Source organism: Staurois parvus, unplaced genomic scaffold (assembly GCF_062004578.1).
Source record: "Staurois parvus isolate SC_StPar_1 unplaced genomic scaffold, SC_StPar_1.0 ptg001847l, whole genome shotgun sequence".
Lineage (NCBI taxonomy): Eukaryota > Metazoa > Chordata > Amphibia > Anura > Ranidae > Staurois > Staurois parvus.
Window position 1 is genome coordinate 177,501 of NW_028319643.1, and position 23,123 is coordinate 200,623.

Genomic DNA, 23,123 nt, shown 5'->3' on the forward strand with positions numbered 1-23,123 from the left:
AGTTTGCGAACCGCCATCTTGGAAATTCATGGACACCTAGAGTCCTTCCACATTCATCTGCGTGTATTGGAGGCACAAGACCTGACTGGAAAGGTTTTGAAGAGGCTGATACCAGGTACCAGCAGCCAATCAGTTCATGTGTTGACAAGGAGAATATTGATAGGAGGAGAGAGCAGAGTGGCAGATAAATTAGTTCCTCATAGTGCTGCTTCCACTTTCACTGACCAATTACAGCTTGAGGGTGGGTTTAGGATGACCTGGGCTCCAGAGGAAATGGGTTGAATGATACTGGTCATCAAACTAAGGACATTTAAAGGTAGAAAAAAGTACTGCAGGGGGAAACTAAATATTGCAGCAAAAACTTGTTTTGGTATTCTATATTTTAATGGGCAATTCAATTGTATCTTGTTATCACCTTCTAAACCAAAATACTTTGTTCACAAGGGTACAGGCTACTCTGGACTATGGCAGTAAACCCCTCAGTGCCATTGTATTAACCACTTCTTGACCTGCTATAGCCTGCAGCACGGTCATCCAGTTCTGGGAGGGTGTCATATGGCATCCTCCCAGAACATGCCCCTGCCTTCAGCAGCGCGCACCTGATCACATGACTTGGTAAAGGGCCAATCACAGCTGCCTTTTACCACATGATCAGCTGTGTCCAATAACCATGTAAATACACTTGACCGTTATCGGCAGCACTTTCGTCACACTGTCACAGCATGGAGAAAGTACTGCCGATAACTGGCAACTGTGAAAAGAGCCATCTACACTGATAATCAGTGGAGCCCCAAAAGTGTCCATCAATGCTGCCAATCAGTGCCGCCTATCAGTGTCCTTCAGTACTGCCTATTGGTGCCCATCAGTGCAGCATCATCAGTGCCCTTCAGTGCAGCCTGTCAGTGCCCTTCAGTGCTGCCTATCAGTGTAGCATCATCAGTGCTCTTCAGTGCCCATCAGTGCTGCCGATCAGTTTTGTCTATCAGTGCCCTTCAGTGCTGGCTATTAGTGCCCATCATTGCAGCCTATCAGTGCCCATCAGTGTTGCCTATCTGTGTAGCCTCATCAACACACATCAGTGAAGGATAAAAATTAACTGTTTGCAAAATTTTATAATAGAAACAAAGAAAAAAATAAAACGCCCAGTGGTGATTAAATACCACCAAAAAAGTTCTATTTGAGTGAACTAAAATGATAAAAATGTCATATGGGTACAGTGTTGCATGACCACGCAATTGTCATTCAAAGTGCGACAATTGCCCAGGGCAGGAAGGGGGTGACGGTGCCCGGTATTGAAGTGGTTAAACATCAGCTAACGGCCGGGACATTTCAGATATAAAATTACGATTTGGATTGTCCATCTGTAGGGAATGAATACCGGCATTAAGAGATTACAGACGGCAAACTTGTTTTTCTTTTATTGAAACAGCAGTCCTTGGATTTCGGGTGCGGCGGTCACTCTATATCTATAGTAAACTTCTACCGATTAAATCCTGGGATCCGTCCAGGTAAACTGCAGTGATCAGAATCTCCGGCTCTCCCTGCGGTAGTTTGTCCTTCCTGACCATTTCATAGACCGCTTACACTGGCAATATGCAAACCGATGTATTCCACAGACCAGCAAATTGGGGTTTTCGACAGTTGAAAGGTGGAGCTTAGAACAAATGCTCGTTCTTAGGAAATGTCTTCCCCAAATTATGCTGGTAAACAGAACGGAGGTCATTCTTTAACCCTTTCACTGCTCTCCCCATTTCGCTTTTTTTTTTGACAAACATTTAACAAAAAGATATTTTAGGCATGAAGATTAGTTAAAACCCCAAAGACATATATTTTCTGAAAGCCGACACCTTTTGAGGATGAAATAGTTGTGTTCCAAATTTTTATGTCACATGATATTAGTGCAACGGTTTCTGAAATGTGAAAATTGCAGGGCTTTTTTTCCCCAAAAAATGGGTGCAAGTACTCCCCCCTCCCCTGAGTCTCCCCTTGTCTCTGCTCCAACCAACCTCTGAGCACCATCCCTTGTCTCTGCATACTATCTACCTCCTAGTACTTCTCCTTTTAGAGAATACAGAGCCAAGTATCAGTTTGTGGTGTTAAGTAATTTGTATGGAATTGGTTAATGATAATGGACCCCCAGCAACAATAGATCCTTACCAGCAACATTAGCCCCCACCCAGAACAAAATACACCCCCAGCGACAACAGATCCTTTCCAGAAAGGATCCCCCGGAGAACAGAATACACTCTAGCAACAATATCATCACTGGTGATGTCAATGTTAGCCAGTTGCCACCCTGTGTCAGTTAGTGTTAGATTGCCCGCCACACTATCGCAATCTCATTATAAGTCGCTGATCACCGCTATTACTAGTGTAAAAAAATGAATAACAATTCCAGTATCTATACCATAGTTTGTAGATGCTATAAATTTCACACAAACCAATCAATATACACTTACTGGGATTTTTTTTACCAAAGACATAGCATTTTGGCCTAAATTTCTGAAGAAATTTTTTTTTTTTTAAATTGGATAGGTTTCTACCAGAAAGTAAAAAAATATTTTTTTTAAAATGTTCATTCTTTTTTCATTTATATAATAAAAAAAATATAAAACCCAGTGGTGATCAAATACCAAAAGAAAGCTCTATTTGTGTGAAAAAAATTATATAAATGTCATTTGGGTACAATGTTGGATGACTGAAAAATTACCAGTTAAAGTAGTGAAGTGCTTAATAGCAATAAATGGTCATCTAAGGTGTAAAACCTTCCTGTGGGTAATAAGTCTGGGATTGGAGGAAAGTTTAGGGTTTTTGAATAAAATTAGTTGACTCCATGATGGAAAGAAAGAATGTTCTGATGGAAGTCTGTTAAGCATTTCCATATGAATGATCAAATCTAATCATGTATGGCCAGCCTAAGAGATGCCTAAGCAAGATTGTGGTAATGGACATCCAAGGTGGGTGTCCTTCACTCATGTCCATGAAGGTTACAGACACAGAAAACTTCATTTCGGCTGGCTGGTCATGTAGACAACAATAATTCAGGAACCTTCAGACTCATTTTACACCAGCTCTGATTTTTTTTTTCTTTCTTGGACTAGAAAACCAGTTTTTCCAGTTGTGAACAAGCAAGATTCTTTATAAAGAACTTTCAGGTATTTGCCACTACCATTGCCTGATGACTCAGCTATCCAGAAGACAAACAATACACACAGAGATGTTTATATATGTCCTTAATTTATTCATCATTATCAATCCCATGTCTCTAATGCCACCTAGACCAGGGTGCAATTTGTATCAATATGGGGGGAAAAAACTCAGAAAATGTGCCGTGTGGTCATTATTGTACATTTTTGGTTTTGCTGTATGATTAAGTTCCAGCAAAGGGAGGATTCTGGGTGGAGTGTCTGTGCATGCACTGAACAATAAAATAGATTTTACCCTTTGGAAGTGGTGTGTGGCTCCAGGGCTTTGCTAACTAGTTTAATACTCTGCTGTAGTAGGATAAGAAGAGATGGCTGCGTCTAAGAATGGTCTTTTTAATAATGGGAGCTGGGGCGGTGGCAGAACTACCAGGGTCGCAAAGGTCACAATTACGACCAGGCCCATGGCATTCCACCACTGTGGCTGGGCAGCAAGACTCGACATCTCCCCCTACACCTCTGGCCAGCAGTTCACTAAGCAGTGGACAGGAGAGTGGCTTCTGATTGGCAGCTCTGTGGTGTCCGCTATACAGTGGAGTGGGTAGGAAGCGTCTGATTGGCAGCTCTGTACTGCCTGACATTTCCCTCTGGCCAGCAGTTCACCCTAAACAATGGAGAGGGGAGGGGCCTCTGACCCTGCCAGGTACCGACTTCAGTACACAAGCGGAGCAACTCACTTGTACTGAAGTCGGTGCCCGCCCGCATCAAATTACCTGTCTGAATATTTATCATGCTCTAGCCAATCCCTGAAAGGGGGTGTCCAGAAGTTGGCTGGGGAATTGATAAATACTCTGGGGCCTTGTAGAGATTGTTCTTTCCTCGGCATAGTTATATAGTTACATCTAGTTCAACCAGAAAAAATTTTTTATAATCCTATACCCACAGCTGATCCAGAGGAAGGCAAAAAACCCCAAAGCATGAACCAATATGCTCCTGCAGGGGAATAAATTCCTTCCTAATCCCCTGAGAGGCAATTGGATATTCCCTGGATCAACTTTACCTATAGTTGTTAGTATCCAGTTATATTCTGTGTATCCAAGAAAGAATCCAGGCCTTTTTTAAAGCAATCCACTGAGCTGGCCAGAACCAGCTCTTGAGGGAGTCTATTCTATATTCTTACAGCTCTTACTGTTAAGAAACCTTTCCCTATTTGGAGATGAAATCTCATTTCCTCCAGATGTAAATTGTGCCTTCTCGTCCTCTGTGATGACTATAAGGTGAATAACTCTACTCTAACTCTAGTTCATTATATGGACCACTTATGTATTTATACATGTTGATCATATCCCCCCTTAATCTCCTCTTCTCAAGAGAGAAGAAATTCAGTTCCTCTAATCTTTCCTCAAAGCTGAGCTCCTCCATGCCTCCTATCAATTTAGTTCTTATCTGCACCTTCTCCAGTTCCCCAATGTTCTCTTTGTGAATTCATGCCCAAAACTGAACTGCATATTCCAGATGAGGCAGGAAGAGCTCTGAAACCCTTTGAGGCAGCCTGTGGACTGTGTAGCTCTTCTGTAAGGTTGTGGCAGGCGTACACCCAGAGATGGACGCGGTTCAACCATTTTGGCTTCAACCTCCATCTTGGCAAAGGGGTTAACCATCCTGACAAACATATTTCCCCCTCGTTCTCCCCCTTCCTTCTCTGTTAATTCACAGTGTGTGTGTGTGTGTGTGTGTGTGTGTTAGGAGTGTCACAGGAGGCCAGAGCCCAGCAGGGGGCTAGGAGCTATAAAATCCCCAAGGGAGCTGGGGCCTCGCTGTCCAAAGAACCTGTGCAATTTAACACCTCGTAAAAAGATAACACAGCCTTCCCAGGAGTTCAAAAAACATTCCAACAAAGCAAGACCAGATAACCTTTTTAAAAATCCATTTTTCCCCTATGTCTCATATCTTGGATTATGAGAGACTTGAATAAAAACCGGGCATATCGTCAAATTGGCCAAGAGGAGGCAAACAGTTTAATGTGTCACTCTCCGTGGTTGGAATACATAGTGAACCATTCAGTGTAGAATTTCATATTCCATATCTAATCAATCCTCAGACATGTCTGCATAATAATCTACCCACGGGCGGAGTGTCACTTATGCATATGGAAAGTTATGACCCAAAGTATGAATTATAAGAGATTTTGGCTCTAGTTTAGGCCTACGCCCAGACGATCCCTCCCTAAATGGGGCATTGGTCCTTGACTTCAGAGACACCCCCTGCTGGGGAACTACAAATTGGGTTGTCAGGCCTAAGAAAGTTAAGTTGAAGAAGTCTCCCGATTAACATCAGAACCACCTGGGGAGACCCGTACCCTTTCGCTCTGAAACTTGATCTGCAAACCCAAGGCTGATTGGCAAGTACTTTACCCTTTAACCTCCTTTCTGTTACCTCTTTGCTGTGCTGTTGTTCTCTGTATATTTATACATATATTGGTTACATCTTTTTTATGTAAATATTTTTATTGCACCCGTTTGACCTTTTAGTAATAAATCTTTCCTTCTAAAAGTGTTGAACTGTTTCTGTAGCTCTTTATTGCAATTGACAAATTCCTGCCTCTAAAAAGAGTGCTACTGTGTTTGTTTAACCCTCGGTATAACCGGCCTGCGGTGACCATGTTATACAGACGATTATCTCAACCATTATAGTGTTATAGCTGATATTGCCCAGTTTCCTCTTTCTCTGTACAAAAAGGAGGTGGTGGCAGTGTGAAGGGTTAATTGCGTAATTAAACTGACCCAGTAACAATCGCTCAGGCTGCCGTTACATAGATTGTGGTCCAATTAGCTGGAAAATCGTTGTGCAGGGTGCAGCTGGGTGTGACATTGTTACGCACGTGACATCGCGGTTTCAGATTGGCCAGTCCTTCGGTCACGAGTTTGGGGAGAAGGTCAGGGGTCTGACGCCGCGTTCGTCACATATTGGTGACAGCGATCGTGGGATCGTCACATATTGGTGGCAGCGATCTTGCGTTCGTCACAAAGGTCTCAACTGTGGCAGAGCTGGGAGTGTGGAATGGTCTTCTAAACAGCTGGCTGTGGGACTTTACCATAAGGATCTGGTCTGGATACGGAATGTCTCCCTCACAGGACTGTGTTCAGAGGAAGCTGAAAGATGTGTAGCTGTCCTGGGGACCTGAGCACTGACCGTAAATTGTGATCCCTGGTGACTGTGTGCTTTTGGGATGTAAGTGCCAAAGGTAGCTATGGACTGAGATGACTCTCAAAGAGCCACAGAATACTGACCATTCCCCTGTGTCCCCAGTGGTACTTGTGTATGTTGGCCTAAAGAAGAGTGTTGTCTTATTATTGCACCAACATTTTGGATTATCACATTCCCTAACCTCTCCTGCTTAAAGTTCCTCAAGCAATACATTTCAAAAAGACATCCTCTAGACTACCGGAGTGATTGGAGCTGGAGTGCATGGACTGGTGCTTGTGGCAATGGGCAGCCTCTGTACTATTAGGGAAGAGCCAGCTATTACCAGCAGCCCCATCCGGGGTAGTGCTACATACATCAAAGGATTCCCACTTTAAATCGAAAGGGGTAAATCACACACATTTAGCTTTCCGGTGACCCTTGTCTTAAAGCTGTGGCATTTGCTTCTTTCCATCCAGTACTGCATTGCAGGTATACTGTAGCGCCCCTCTAATTAGTCGGGGAGCTAGCTAGGTTTTTTTAGATAGAGGCTGGGTAGCAGCCTGGTATGAGTCTGCCTGGAATGATTCAACCAGGTTACTCTGGATCAGGACTGAGGGCTTTACAGGTCAGTTCCCTGATAGACCCCCCTGCTCTAGAAGCTTAAGAAGTTTCTAGAAAGCAGTGGGTGGGGGTGAGGAGGGGCTGATCTGCATACTCGGGTACTGTCAGGAAGCGCGGTGACCTGTCGGCCGGCGCACGCGCACTGGCGACGGCTCACGCCGGGACACAAGCACCAGGTCCCGGCGAGCCGCAGATGACAGGACGCCGCGCATGCGTAGTAGGAGCCACGGGCGCGCCACGGGCGCGCCTCGGGCGGCCAATGACAGCCCGGGGGCGTGTCCTGGACGGCCAATGACAGTGCAGGGCGCAATATTTAAAGATGCCCTGCACTGTCACTTTCGCCGCAAGGTCTATCTGTGTTCCTGAGTCCTGTACCTGAGTTATTGACCCTGATTGACCCTGATTACGCTGCCTTCTCCTGTGATTAACCCGGATTGTCCTGACTACGCTGCCTTCTCCTGTATTTGACCCGGATTGTCCTGACTACTCTGCCTTCTCCCCTCCTGACTCCCGGCTTGTTTGACCTATCTACGGACTGACTTATCCTGCTGACCCTGCGTGTGACCTGCCGATTCTCCGCCTGCCGATTCTGTACCTCGCCTACCCCACGGGACCACTGCTCGTGATCCATCCTGCTAGGTCCTGCCGGCCTCCTCACATCTGGCTCTCCCGGTACCTATACATCCCCGGAGGTTCCCTCTGCCACTGGTGGGCCTGCTCAGAGGTCGTGACCTGGTCCTGGTCTGTTTCAAGTCCATCCCCACCATCAGGGGCCCTGGTGAAAGCACAGACTGGGAATTAGACTCCACGCTCTGGGTAGGTCTGTCAAGTGGGCTGCCAGAGGCACCACCTGGCGGATCATAACAGGTACTCAGGGGACTCTGACCAATCCTCGAACAGGAGACTTGGCATGGCGTCAGGGCAGCCCTTAAATATGGGAGAGCCTGGGAGGGGTAAGTCAGTGTCGTGTTGAAGAAATTGCATGTTTCCTGGCTGTGCAGGACTATAGGGGGACCTAAAAACTCAGCAACTCTTAAGGGGGGTAGTGCTACATGACAACACTTGCAGATGGAATCCACATGGATCTTCTGGATGGCTCATATATCATTAGATAACATATGAGCCGCAGGAAGAACTACATTGTCTGGCCTATCTGAAAGTGTAAAATACATGTAGTTGGCAGGAAATGGTCATGAATTTTTAAGATAATGAATTCTGGAAAGGTAAGGAAAGTATAGATGCAGTTCTTTCTATAGCATGTGCTTAGTTTCTAGGTGGTCTTGTGATGGTATGGTTATTAGAGTTAGGCTCGGTTCACATTACTGCGACTTGAAAGTCACTTGACTTCCAGTGCGCCATTGCCAGGCGACGTCCTGGTGATTTGCTGGCAACTTGATGCAACTTGAGTATGACTTACAGTTGCAAGAAAAAGTATGTGAACCCCTTGGGATTACATGGAGTTTTGCATGAATTGGGCATAAAATGTGCTCTGAACGTCATCTAAATCACAACAATAGAAGAACACAGTCTGCTGAACATAATACTACACAAACATTAGATGTTGCCATGGTTTAATTGCACATAACATGTAAACATTCACAGTGCAGGGAGGAAAAAGTATGTGAACCTTTGGACTTAATAACTGGTTGACCCTCCTTTGGCAGCAATAACCTCAACCAAACGTTTCCTGTAGTTGCAGATCAGACCTGCACAACAATCTGGAGTCATTTTGGACCACTCCTCTTCACAAAACTGTTTCAGTGTAGCAATATTCTTGGGATGTCTGGTGTGAATCGCTCTCTTAAGGTCATGCCACAGCATTTCAATCGGGTTGAGGTCAGGACTCTGACTGGGCCACTCCAGAAGGCATATTCTGTGCTGTTGCAGCCATTGTTTTGTTGAATTACTTGTAAGCTTTGGGTCATTGTCCTGTTGCATCACCCATCCTCTGCTGAGCTTCAGTTGGCGGACAGACGGTCGTACGTTTTCCTGCAAAATGTCTTGATAAACTCTGGAATTCATTTTCCCATCAATGACAGCAATCCGTCCAGGCCCTGAGGCAGCAAAGCAGCCCCAAACCATGATGCTCCCTCCTCCATGTTTTACAGTGGGGATGAGGTTTTGATGTTGGTGTGCTGTGCCTTTTTTTCTCCACACATAGTGTTGTGTGTTCTTCCCAAACAGCTCAATCTTGGTTTCATCTGTCCACAGTATATTTTGCCAGTAGTGCTGTGGAACATCCAGGTGCTCTTTTGCAAACTTCAAACGTGCTGCAATATGCTTTTTGGACAGCAATGGCTTCCTCCGTGGTGTCCTCCCATGTACTCCATTCTTGTTTAATGTTTTCCTTATTGTAGATGTGTCAACAAAAATGTTAGCATGTGCCAGAGATTTCTGTAGGACTTTAGCTGACACTCTGGGATTCTTCTTTACCTCATGCAGCATTCTGCGCTGTGCACTTGCAGTCATTTTTAGAGGACGACCACGCCTAGGGAGAGTAGCAACAGTGCTAAACTTTCTCCATTTGTAGACAGTCTGTCTTACCGTGGACACATGAACATCAAGGCTTTTGGAGATACTTTTGCAACCCTTTCCAGCTTCATGCAAGTCAACAATTCTTGATCGTAGGTCTTCTGAGAGCTCTTTTCTGCGAGGCATGGTTCACATCAGACAGTGCTTCTTGAAACCAGTAAACCCAAAACAGGTGTGTGTTTTTTAAGGGCAAGACAGCTGTCAGCAACACATCCAATATCATCACATTGATTGGAGTCAAGGTTGGCTCACTCCTGGCTCCAATTAGCTCTGGGAGAAGTCATTAAGCTAGGACCTCACATACTTTTTCCTCCCTGCACTGTGAATGTTTACATGTTATGTGCAATTAAACCATGGCAACATCTAATGTTTTTGTGTAGTATTATGTTCAGCAGACTGTGTTCTTCTATTGTTGTGACTTAGATGACGTTCAGAGCACATTTTATGCCCAATTCATGCAAAACTACATGTAATCCCAAGGGGTTCACATACTTTTTCTTGCAACTGTAGATGCAACTTGATGTGTGGCTTTCATGTCATGAGACTTCGCCTGGGTAATCTTCCTGTAATGTTGGATCCAAATCACATCAACATAGATGACCATCTGACTTGGAGGTGACTTTCATTATAGTCTATGGGCACAAGTCGGATAGAAGTCACCTTGAAGTAGTACAGGAACCCTTTCTAAAGACGGAGCAACTTCAGTACTGCTAATTAGGACAGCTCTCTCATTGACTAGCATAGGATTTCACATGTTATATGACTTGGGGTCTATGACAGGAGTGATTTTGGGTGGGGGGCCCATGGAACACAGCCCCCTTTGGAGAGGTGGGGAGACCCCTGTCTCAGCTCCCCATATTCCTATTATGTGTAAGTCACCCTGTGCCTGTTAGGGGTACAGGGTGATCTGTCCTGATATTGTATAGACATGTATAGGTGTGGGGGTTGTTCATTGTTTACTGCCACGTGGTCCCATTGTTCTATTGTGTGTCCTGCTTGGGAACAAACTATTCTGGGATGTATGGGTTTGTGTATTGTCTACTACCACTTTGTGTATCCCATTGTTCTATTGTGTGTCTTGCTTGGGAGCAAAGGATTATGGGACATATGTGTTTGTACTGGCTTGGTGGGGGGTGTTTCCGGCAGCCCTTCCCCCTGATGGGACGGCCTGCTGATGTGTTTCCTGTTACTGGGTGTATTTCCTCGCCCTGTGTATTTATCTTGTATCTATGTTAAAATAAAGCAGTCCATTTCCTGTTTTAATAGGAGTAAGGCGCTGTCTCGTCTTGTATGGCCAGCAGTGGTGTCCGTGGATCTGTGGTCGGACAGGGAAGCGGGGGTCTAACGGAAATACCCTAGTGCAGTCGGGGGCCGGTTCCGTTACAGGGTCTCACAAGTCGGATCCCAAGTGGCAGCAGTGTGAACCGAGCCTTAGAGTTTTTGACAGTTGCACTGCTAACCGTTGCTGGTTGCCTATACAGCCTAATGCAAGTCTGTACATCAAGCCAAGGGTAGGCTGTGTATGGACACACAGAGAGGACTTCTGGGGGGGGGATCAGAGAGGGAAGTGGCCTTAAAAGTCCATGCAAAAGGGGAAGAGGGGGAATCATGCTGTAGAAACTGATGGTTCTCCATTTCTCTTAATAGGTCACTGAAGAGGGGGTGAAAGATGGACGGCCATAATTAGTAAGTCAATGTAAAGCATACTATGATGTATTCATGTATATGATCATTTTAAATTAACATCTCTCTCTTGCTTGCACTAATTTGTGCACCCTTTCTTGATTGCACTTTTTTGCGTGTTCTCTCTCTTTCTTCTCTCTCCTCTCTCTCTCTCATATTATGTATTAATCTAATTTCCTTGTTAAATTCTCCTCCAGCCAGTACTCCAGAGAGTTTTATGACCGATATGCACAGGGTCAGGATAAGTCCGTGGTCAATAAGATGCAGCAGAAATACTGGAAGACCAAACAGACCCTCATCAAGGTGACCGGCAAGAAGGAAGATGAACATGTGGTGGCCTCAGACTCTGACCTAGATGCCAAACTGGAGGTTTGTTTTCATCAGCAAAAAATTACACAAAATTTATTTTAAAAACCCTATCCACAGAAATTCTAAGAGGAAATAGAATAACATATTTATTGGTTTTGTTCATTGGAGAAGCACCACAACACCTTATGAAGGCCTTAGAGCCATTCATATTGACCTCTACACTAGGGGAGTTTACTATTTAATGCAATGGTTGCTAACTTATGAGCTAAAAGGGGTCCCAAATGCCCCCCTGACATCGCCAAAGGGACGCATATAATGTTGAATGTATGTAATACTTAAGAGGACTGTCAGAAACTGCAGACCTAATGGAGGAAAGTTGGGTCAGAGAGTGCGGACAGGATACATTTTTGGCTGGGGATATCCTACAGAAGACAATATGAAACTGGGAACATGATGTATGAGGCTAGTAGAGATCAATGCTGTTTCCCTAATCAATCTTACCACTACAGACTGCCATGGTCCCAGGGCTGCACACCTTCTACTAAAGGGCTGCATGTGGTCCTTGGGCCATTGGTGGGGCACCAGGGATCTAATGGGCCTGGCAGCACACACACATGTATAATTTGGTTGACAGGTCATTAGGCCACTTGTGTTTTGGGGAAAGAGCACTAAAGTATCCAGAGTAATTCACTCTAACACAGTGGTACATAGAGTGAGGAGAGGTTTTTCTTTCCTTCTTGTTTCTGGAGATATTGCAGTGGAACATGTGTTGAGGTTGTCCCCCAAAAAGATTCTGTAGAGCTGTTACTAACAAAATAAAAAGGGGGGGGGTGGTTATTGCTGTCATTATCTGTATTGGCAAGATTTCCATTCACTTCCTGCCTTGGTGACAACTGGCCCTGAGATAGGAAGTGAGGAGAAATCCTACACACAAATCAATGGAAGAAGCCCTATGTAAAATTCAAGTTGCAACTGGGACTTGATGCAGATATGAGGATTCTCTGCCTGCCTCATGTGCCTGAGCAGCCAATCACCAGGCACCAGGACTGTCACACGGGAGGTAGGGGATTGAGTTGCACGCTCCCCATACCCAGAATTACCACGTTTGTCACTTCATTAGGTGCACAAGGTGGCAGGAGAGTCAAGGAAGGAAGATACACTATATTGTCAAAAGACACCTGCCTTTACACGTACATGAACTTTAACGGCATCCCAGTCTTAGTCTGTAGGGTTCAATATTGAGTTGGCTCCGCCCTTTTCAGCTATAACAGCTTCAACACTTCTGGGAAGGCCGTCCACAAGGTTTAGGTGTGTGTCTATGGGAAGGTTTGACCATTCTTCCAGAAGCACATTTGTGAGGTCAGGCACTGATGTCGGGGGAGAAGGCCTGGCTCGCAGTCTCCACTCTAATTCATCCCAAAGGTGTTCTATCAGGTTGAGGTGCAGGCCAGTCAAGTTCCTCCAACCCTCTCATCCATGTCTTTTATGGACCTTGCTTTTTACACTGGTGTGTAGTCATGTTGGAACAGGAAGGGGCCATCCCTAAACTCTTCCCACAAAGTTGGGAGCTTGAAATTGTCCAAAATGTCTTGGTATGCTGACACCTTAGGAGTTCCCTTCACTGAAACTAAGGGGCCAAACCCACCACCTGAAGAACAATGCCACACCATAATTCCCCCTCCACCAAACTTTACACTTGGCATAATGCAGGCAGGCAAGTACTGACTCATCCGTCAGATTGTCAGACAGAGAAGCGTGATTCATCACTCCAGAGAACATACCTCCACTGCTCTAGAGTCCAGTGGCGATGTGCTTTGCACCGCGGCATCCGACGCTTTGCATTGCACTTGGTGATGTAAGGCTTGGATGCAGCTGCTCGGCCATGGAAACCCATTCCATGAATCTCTCTACGCTCTGTTGTTGTGCTAATCTGAAGGCCATGCAAAGTTTGGAGGTCTTTAGCTATTGACTCTGCAGACAGTTGGTGACTTCTGTGCGCTGCAGCATGCGCTGACCCCGCTCGGTCATTTTACGTGGCCTACCACTTTGTGGCTGAGTTGCTGTTGTTCCCAGTTGCTTCCACTTTGTTATAATACCACTAATTGACCGTGGAATATTTAGTAGCAAGAAAATGTCACGGATGGACTTATTGCACAGGTAGCAACCTATCACGGTACCACGCTTGAAGTCACTGAGCTCCTGAGAGCAACCCATTCTTTCAAAAATGTTTGTAGTAGCAGTCTGCATTCCTAGGTGCTTGATTTTATACACCTGTGACCAGGGCCGGTGTATGAAACTACAAAATTTCTTTTAATTTGCGCAAATAAGTGTCATGAAATGCCACCAATATTAAATACAAAATCAGTGTCATTGATGGACTGTATCTGTGGCTGACAGTGGCAGGGTGACAGTTGCAGTGATGATGAGGATGATGGATCCACACTCTGACAGATCCCAAGCTGGAATTCCCCAGGCAACAGGGGAAATAAAATGCTTTGACAGCAGGCATCCCAGCCCACACGCATACAGAGAACACTGAAAGGAGCGGCAGCTCAGCTGCTACACTGGCCCCAGACACCTGGCATCTGCCTCTGTCCTTTCTTCCTCCCCTCTGCCATCCTCAGCTGGAGGATCATTCATGACATGGCGGCGCCCCACACAGAGTGAGTGCCAGCCTGTGCTGCACCTAGGTGTTCCTAGGTGGAAGTGCGCCCTAGGCGACTGCCTAGTTTGCCTAGTGGAAGAACCGACCCTGTCTGTGGCCATGGTGTTGATTGGTACACCTGAATCCAGTGATTTGGAGGGGTGTCCCAATACTTTTGGCAATATAGTGTATGTATGTGCTACCAGAAAGAGGGGAAAAAGGTTAACTGTCATGTCATGGGCAAGGCATAGGTTCACTTTAAAGTGACCTGGTCCTGAAAAATAAATATTAAAACTGTCATTACCTGTAAAAGAAGAGTGTGCCTCAAAAAAACACAAAATTATCTAACATTTATACAGAAACCCACTCAGAAACAAATATTCACACTTTTAGACCACAGTGTATAAGATGGACACAATGTCAGCTCAGCATGAACTACAGAAACTAACTTCCCACTACATATTTGGATTAGAGCTGTCAGTACCAGGGTGCTCCCCATTACATCTCTGGAGCAGGAGCTGTCAGTACCAGGGTGCTCCCCCATTACACCTCTGGAGAAAGAGCTGTCAGTACCAGGGTGCTCACCATTACATCTCTGGAGGTGGAGCTGTCAGTACCAGGGTGCTCCCCATTACATCTGTGGAGGAGGAGCTGTCAGTACCAGGGTGCTCCCCATTATATCTCTGGAGAAAGAGCTGTCAGTACCAGGGTGCTCCCCCATTACACCTCTGGAGGAGGAGCTGTCAGTACCAGGGTGCTCCCCCATTACACCTCTGGAAGAGGAGCTGTCAGTACCAGGGTGCTCCCCATTACATCTCTGGAGGAAAAGCTGTCAGTGCCCAGGATCTCTCCCATTAAATCTCTGGAGGAAGAGCTGTCAGCGCCCGGGATCTCTCCCATTACATCTCTGGAGGAAGAGCTGTCAGTGTCCGGGATCTTTCTCATTACATCTCTGGTGGAAGAGCTGTCACTGCCCGGGATCTCTCCATTACATCTCTGGAGGAAGAGCTGTCAGTGCCCGGGATCTCTCTCATTACATCTCTGGAGGAAGAGCTGTCACTGCCCGGGATCTCTCCATTACATCTCTGGAGGAAGAGCTGTCAGTGCCCGGGATCTCTCTCATTACATCTCTGGAGGAAGAGCTGTCACTGCCCGGGATCTCTCCCATTACATCTCTGGAGGAAGGGCTGTCAGTGCCCGGGATCTCTCCCATTAAATCTCTGGAGGAAGGGCTGTCAGTGCCCGGGATCTCTGCCATTACATTTCTGGAGGAAGGGCTGTCAGTGCCCGGGATCTCTGCCATTACATTTCTGGAGGAAGAGCTGTCAGTGCCGGGGATCTCTCCCATTACATCTCTGGAGGAAGAGCTGTCAGTGCCGGGGATCTCTCCCATTACATCTCTGGAGGAAGAGCTGTCAGTGCCCGGGATCTCTCCCATTACATCTCTGGAGGAAGAGCTGTCAGTGCCCGGGATCTCTCCCATTACAGCTCTGGAGGAAGAGCTGTCAGTGTCGGGGATCTCTCTCATTACAGCTCTGGAGGAAGAGCTGTCAGTGCCCGGGATCTCTGCCATTGCATCTCTGGAGGAAGAGCTGTCACTGCCCAGGATCTCTCCCATTACATCTCTGGAGGAAGAGCTGTCAGTGCCAGAGCTCTCTGCCATTACATATATGGAGGAGGAGTTGGCTGTACCTGGGTGCTGCCCAATTATATCTTTAGAGTAAAGCTGTCCCACACCAGAGTGTTCCCCAATTGCATGATTTGAGGAAGAGCTGCCCCATCACAGGGTCCCTCAACCCTCCCCTTCCCCACTACATCTTTACAGGAAGACTTGCCCCATGCATAGTGGATAGTTAGTACTTCTGCCTGGCAGTACTCGGGTTGTTGGTTCAAATCCCAACCGTGGCATCACCTGCCTGGAGTTTGCATGTTCTCCCTGTGCCTGTGTTGTTTTCATTTGGCTACTCCAGTTTCCTCCCACACTCCAAAGACATGCTGGTAGGTGAATTGGCTCCTGTCTAAATTGGCCCTAGTATGTGTATGTATGAATGTAAGTTAGGGACCTTAGATTGAACACCCCTTGATGGTTGGCGACTGATGTGAATGTACAATATATATGTAAAGCACTGTGTAAATTCATGGTTCTATATAAGTACAGTACCTGTAATAAAGAAATAAATAAAATACCAGGGCGCACCTTGTAAAGACCGGCTGCTCTAGAGAAGTTCAGAGTTGTTACATCTGAATGTCCTGTATTGAGGTACAAAATCTGAATTGTTTTGTTGTATTTTCAGCTTTTTCATTCAATCCAGAGGACAGGTATGGAGCTCCTGAAAGTCATAGAACAGTATCAGAAGAGGATATGCTGTAAGTTGAGTTAACGTTTTGTAACCCTGTGTTGACTTTTTGTGTTTCCTTTAAGTGTATCTATTTATTTGGATAGAGTAGCGAAGGATGAGAGCCCTGTCAGGTTTTTATTGCTGTCTATGTCGCCCATTGGGGACATTTCACCCCTCTAATTATCCTGGTGACCATTGTTACTATGACAGAAATGGAAATACAGGTTTACCTCAGTTTACGAACGCCTCGGTTAACGTAATTTTCGCTTTACAAATGCAAATCCATTGAAAATAATGCCTCGGTTTACAATTTTTTTTTGCAATACAAAGCACATTTCCCCAGGATGCATTGCGCATGGGAGGTTTATAGTGCCGGCCCCATGCCTTTAAAGTGCACTTTATAAAGAGTTTTGAACAGATAAGACTTTTTTTTTTTTTTTCCTTTTCTGACCTCCGGAACGGATTAATTGCTTTTCAATGCATTTACCAAATTTTTGTAATCCTGTGCCTGTACAGTATTTATGCCTTTATAGTGCACTTTATAAAGAGTTTTGTACAGATAAAATCCTTTTTTTACTTTTTTTCTGACCTCCGGAACGGATTAATTGGATTTCAATGCATTCCTATGGGAAATCACGTTTCGGTTTACAAATTTTTTGCAATAACATCTCGGAGAACGCAAAAAATTCGTAAAGCGAGGTATGCCTGTACAATCAATGAGCTGTTACTGCAGCAATAGAAGGGAAACCTTCTGATGGGGACCCTTGCTCAGGGGACGTGTCAAAAAGAACATTCTCCTTACTCTGGAGAAATTTCTTCTTGCTTCCTGATGAGATACAAAGTCAAATGGAAAATCTTCCCAATAGGACAAAAAACTTGTCATGGGTTTGTAAACATTCCCTATTCTATCCACAAATATTTGTGTGCTTTAGAGATACTTTAATGTATGCATTGGATACATTGGGGGTTATGTACTAAAACTGGAGAGTGCAAAATCTGGTGCAGCTCTGCATGGAAACCAATCAGCTTCCAGGTTTTATTGTCAAATCTTACTTGAACAAGCTGAAATTAGAAGCCGATTGGCTCCCATGCACAGCTGCACCAGATTCTGAGAGCTCCAGTTTTAGTAAATCAACCCCATGGCATGTTTTGGATTGTGGGGAAGATTTCAGCCTTTTATTTCTATCAGTGATCCCATTAAACAGATTGTCACTCACTTCCTGTCCCTGTGACACCCTTACATGAAATAGGGGGTGTGAGTGTCACTGAGACAGGAAGTCACAGGCTGTGGTAAAAACATTAGAAGGAATTCTAACCTGTTCACACTTAGCTAGTTTTTTTTTTGTCTTATCTATGTTGGAGAGATTTCCCTTCATTTCCTGTCCTGACAGAAGAAAATGTACCAATATGGACATGGACAGTATTAAAAGAAACTGACAGAGGTTCTAAACCCCTCCCCGCTCTATCTTAGACCCCATTCACACTTGTGACATCAAAGTCACATGACAAGTCATACCGCATGTTTCCAATGATAACCATTGATATACAGGGGGTATAGAAGAGAATTACCCCTCCTTTAAAATAATCACATTTTGTTGATTTGCAGTCTGAAATGAAGACAGACACATTTTTTGTTTTATCCAGCTGTATTTACTCATATATTATTTGCAACTTAAAACACCCAAGTGAAAGCTATAACACCAACATGTCAGAAAAAAAATAAAAAATAATAAAAAAAAACAGTTACCGAGTTGGAAAAAGGATCCCCCCCTCTTCAAAATGGCTTGTAAACTCAATCTGGTGTAATTAACCGTTTACCGACCGCGCTATAGCAGAAATATTGCTACAGGGCGGCACGGTTGCACAAAATCACATATGTGTGTGTATGTGTGTGTGTGTATATATATATATATATAGATAGATAGATAGATATGTATATGTGATTTTGCATTTCCGGGTAGGGGGGCGCGCACGCGCCCTACTCGCACTGCCATTTGCGACCGCAGCTGTCAATCACCAAGTCCCGGCCGGTGATTACTCGCTGGTGCCCGGTGATTGCCGAGGATCTCCGATGGGGAGGAGAACTGTTTGTAAACAAAACAGTTCTCCCTGTCGGCTTGTGTATACTGCTTTGGATGGCTGCGCACAGCACAGCCATTCAAAGCCTTGTGCTTAGAGTGAAGCACACAGACACCGCCCCCCAGTAAAACACTCCCTGCACACAGTTAACCTTTTGATCGCCCCTCATGTTAACCCCATCCTGCCCAGTGCCATTAGTACAGTGTCCATGCTTTTTTTTTTTTTTTTAGCACTGATCACTGTATTGGTGTCACTGGGGATGTCAGTGACACCAAGTCAGTTCCCCCCCGTGTCAGAATGCATGCTGCAGTCCCACTATAAGTCGCTGATTGCCGCCATTACTAGTAAAAAAAATGTTAAAAATCCCAGTATATATAATTCCATTTGTATATGCTATAACTTTCACGTAAACCAATTAATGAACACGTATTGGGATTTTTTTTAGCAAAGACATGAAGCAGAATACATATTGGCCTAAATTTATGCCGAAATTAAATTTTTTTTTTCACTGGATATGTTTAATAGCAAAAAGTCAAAAATATTGTTTTTTCTCAAAATTGTCAGTCTTTTTTTTTTGTGCAAAAAATAAAAAATGCACAGGTGATCAAATACCATCAAAAGAAAGCTCTATTCATGGGGAGAAAAAGGATGTAAATTTCATTTGGGTGCAGCGTTGCATGACTGCGCAATTTTCAGTTAAAGTAACGCAGTGCTGCAACGCAAAAAATGGCCTGGTCAGGAAAGGGGGTCATTCCTCAGGAGGGAAAGTGGTAAAAGTGTTACTAAACCCACACCAGTAAAATCAGTCTGTATATGCAGTAAAGCATGCTTGTTATTGTGTAAAAAGGCTGATTGATCCTGACTTCTTTGATCCTCCCCTTCTTCCAGTGCTCCCCTCTTATCTCCTGATAAGACATATCATGTGGAGTCACTCTGCACATGCTCAGTTTGGTGTGTACAACAAAACTTTTTTTTTTTTTCTTGGGATCAGCACAGGGCCAATCGGCACTGTCCAGACAGAGGTCAGGGGTTCTACATCCTCCTAGAGCAGAAAGAAAACTCATCTTACAAGCTTTAACCAGTGCTCTGCTGGACACTGATAGAAGTCACAAGACTGCTATATACTTCTGATGAGAAAAGGTATTTAGCAGTTTATATTTACTAAATTAATTGCATTTCCATGTTCTGTGTACTGTGGAAGACCAGATATAGTAGATTCAGGGTCCGGGGAGACCAGATATAGTGGATTCAGGGTCCGGGGAGACCAGATATAGTGGATTCAGGGTCCAGGGAGACCAGATATAGTGAATGCAGGGTCCGGGGAGACCAGATATAGTGAATGCAGGGTCCGGGGAGACCAGATATAGTGAATGCAGGGTCCGGGGAGACCAGATATAGTGAATGCAGGGTTCGGGGAGACCAGATATAGTGAATGCAGGGTTCGGGGAGACCAGATATAGTAAATGCAGGGTCCGGGGAGACCAGATATAGTGGATTCAGGGTCCGGGGAGACCAGATATAGTGAATGCAGGGTCCGGGGAGACCAGATATAGTGGATTCAGGGTCCGGGGAGACCAGATATAGTGGATTCAGGGTCCGGGGAGACCAGATATTGTGGATGCAGGGTCCGGGGAGACCGGACATAGTGAATGCAGGGTCCGGGGAGACCAGATATAGTGAATGCAGGGTCCGGGGAGACCAGATATAGTGGATTCAGGGTCCAGGGTTTAATAAAAACTTTAACCACTTGCCTACCGGGCACTTTCACCCTCTTACTGTCCAGGCCAATTGTCAGCTTTCAGCGCTGTTGCAATTTGAATGCCCATTACGCGGTCATGCAACACTGTACCCAAATGAAATTGTTATCATTTTTTCACACAACTAGAGCTTTCCTTTGGTGGTATTTATTTTTTGCACTAAAAATAAAAAGAGCAAAAAAAAAAAAGTTTTTTTTTTATTTTGCAAACAGGTAATTTTTCTCCTTCACTGATGTGCGTTGATGAGGCTGCACTGATGGGCACTAATGAGGTGGTACTGATAGGCTGCACTGATGAGGCGGCACTGGTGGGCATTGATGATACACTGATATGCAGCAATGATGGGCACTGATGGGCACTGATAAGCGATATTGATGGCACTGATGGGCAGCACTGACTGGAGGCACTGCCAGATGGCACTGATGGGCAGCACTGCTGAGCACTGATGGGTGGCACTATTTGGCATTGCTGGGCAGTACTGATAATCAGAGCATTGATAGTGCTCTGATTATCAGTGCAGATGTCCTCTGTCACATTTGCCGGTTATCAGCAGTACTTTCGTGTGAGGAAAGTGCTGCCAATAACCGGCAACTGTATTTACTTTGTGATCTGCTGTGTCATTGGACACAGCTGATCACGTGGTAAAAGGCTGCTGTGATTGGCCTTTTACATAGTTAGTCTGGCTGAAAAAAGACAAAAGTCCATCCAGTTCAACCATAAAAAAAAAAAAGTTATAATCCTACACCCACAGTTGATCCAGAGGAAGGCAAAATAACCCAGCAAAGCACGATCCAATTTGCTCCTGCAGGGGAAACAATTTCTTCCTGATCCCCCGAGAGGCAATCAGATATTCCCTGGATCAACTTTACCTATAAATGTTATATCCAGTTATATTCTGTGTATCCAAGAAGGAGTCCAGGACTGCAAAACCACGGCACACAGCAGGTGAGTATAGACATGTTTGGTATTTTACAAAAAAAAACCGTTAGAATCCCTTTAAATTTGCAGAAACTTTAAAGCAGTTAGTTTACTACTTTGGTCCAACTTTCATGCAACTTGAGGGCCATAGACTTCAATGTTAACCCTCAAAAGTCACGTCCAAGTTTTCTAAAGGACACTAACTTCAAGGGCCCAGTTTGCCACAGTGACCGGAAACTGTGTCCCGGCATCTGGGCCCTTGCCAGTGGCCGGGACTGGCAGGGCTACCATCAGGGGACAGCAGCCCATACAAAAGTGGGGGGCTCAGGCCATTCCGAGGGGCCTGAACCACATTCTCCAACCTGTGCCATCTTTAACGTGGGGCAGCTGCTATCAGAGCAAACCGGCTGCCAAGATGCAGAGGAGGGTGGAGTGGTGGGCAAATCCCAGGTGTGTACAGCGAAGAAGCAGCACTAGGAGCCAATCAGTTCATGTGCTGACAAAAAGCATGCTGATAGGAGGAGAGCAGAGAGTGACTGAGAGATGAGCTTATCACTGTGCTGCCATCTACTTTCATTATCCAATCATGGGCAGACTGGGGACTGGTCCAGGACAACATGGCCTCAGAGGAAGTGGTCTGAATGATACTAGCCATCGGACTGAGGACATCTTGTGGTGGAGAAGTATTACAAGGCAAATCTATGGATTGAATATGAATATTGCAACAATTTTTTTTTGTTTGTTTTTATATTTAAAGGACTATTCATTTTTATCTTGGTATTTTAATCCCTTCCCACCGACCATACGCATATATGCGGCCTCCCATACTAGCTCCTTGTTCGGGGTCACCTGATCGCTGCGATAGCCTCTGATTGGCTATCACAGTGATCAATCACTGTGCAGCCCACCCCTGTTTTTTGTTTACTCTTTCTCAATGTGAGAGAGATACATCATATCTTTCTTTCATTTCAGAGAAAGAAAGTAAAAGAATGTGAAAAAAGTCCTGGATTCTTTCTTGAATACACAGAATGTAACTGGATATAACATTTTATAGGTAAAGTTGATCCAGGGAATATCCGATTGCCTCTCGGGGGATCAGGAAGGATTTTTTTTTCCCCTGCAGGAGCAAATTGGATCATGCTTTGCTCGGTTTTTTGCCTGCCTCTGGATCAACTGTGGGTGTAGGATTATAACTTTTTTTTTTATTGTTGAACTGGATGGACTTTTGTCTTTTTTCAGCCAGACTAATTATGTAAGTGTGTGTGTGTGTGTAAAAAAAAAATATATATATTATTATTATTATTATTATTATTATTATTAATAATAATAATAATTTTATTATTATTATTATTATTATTATTATTATTATCATTATTATTATTATTAATAATAATAATAAAGAAATAAAAATAAAGAAAAATACCTAGATCAAGGTTAGATCTAGATCAGTGCCAGGGTTAGTGTTAGGGTCAAATTTTGAGCAGGATTGTTCTTTTAATTATTATCAGTGTCAGTGTGTTTTAGGTAAGGTATTAAAAAAAAAAAAAATAGAATTCACATTGTTTTTATTGTTTCTGGGTTGTACCACAGGTACAAACAGCAAATAACATACACATGTGGTATCTCTGCAATCATCAGGAGCATTAGAATTTATTTTGGGTTGTTGTTTGGTGGTGGGTTATGGTAGTAGCAAGAAATATACAGCTAAATTTATTTAAAGAATATTTTTTTTCTTGACCCAAATAATAAAAATAAAAAAATCAGAAGATATCTGTTACCATTTACCACCAAATAAAAGCCTTATTTGTCTTGTAAAAAACAAGGTATAATCCACCTGGATGTACAAAGTAGTTGCAATGATATGCAATGTTTTACTAACACATGTCAAAGTTGCAAAATTGTGTTCAGGCAT

At 44.4% G+C, this 23,123-nt stretch overlaps 1 protein-coding gene across 5 annotated transcripts in view; it reads left to right on the top strand.

Moving 5' to 3' along the window:
• ICA1 (islet cell autoantigen 1) overlaps positions 1-23,123 on the top strand; it is a 122,205-nt gene that overhangs the window by 23,290 nt on the left and 75,792 nt on the right. For 4 of the 5 annotated variants that reach the window (XM_089664179.1, XM_089664178.1, XM_089664177.1 and 1 more), the window contains exons 2-4: positions 11,130-11,168; positions 11,363-11,534; positions 16,413-16,485. In XM_089664179.1, coding sequence (XP_089520305.1) covers positions 11,152-11,168; positions 11,363-11,534; positions 16,413-16,485 — 262 coding nt within the window. In that variant the 5' untranslated portion in view covers positions 11,130-11,151. Of the gene's footprint in view, positions 1-11,129; positions 11,169-11,362; positions 11,535-16,412; positions 16,486-19,563; positions 19,677-23,123 lie in introns of those variants that run through there. The other variant, XM_089664181.1, reaches the window with a different exon arrangement.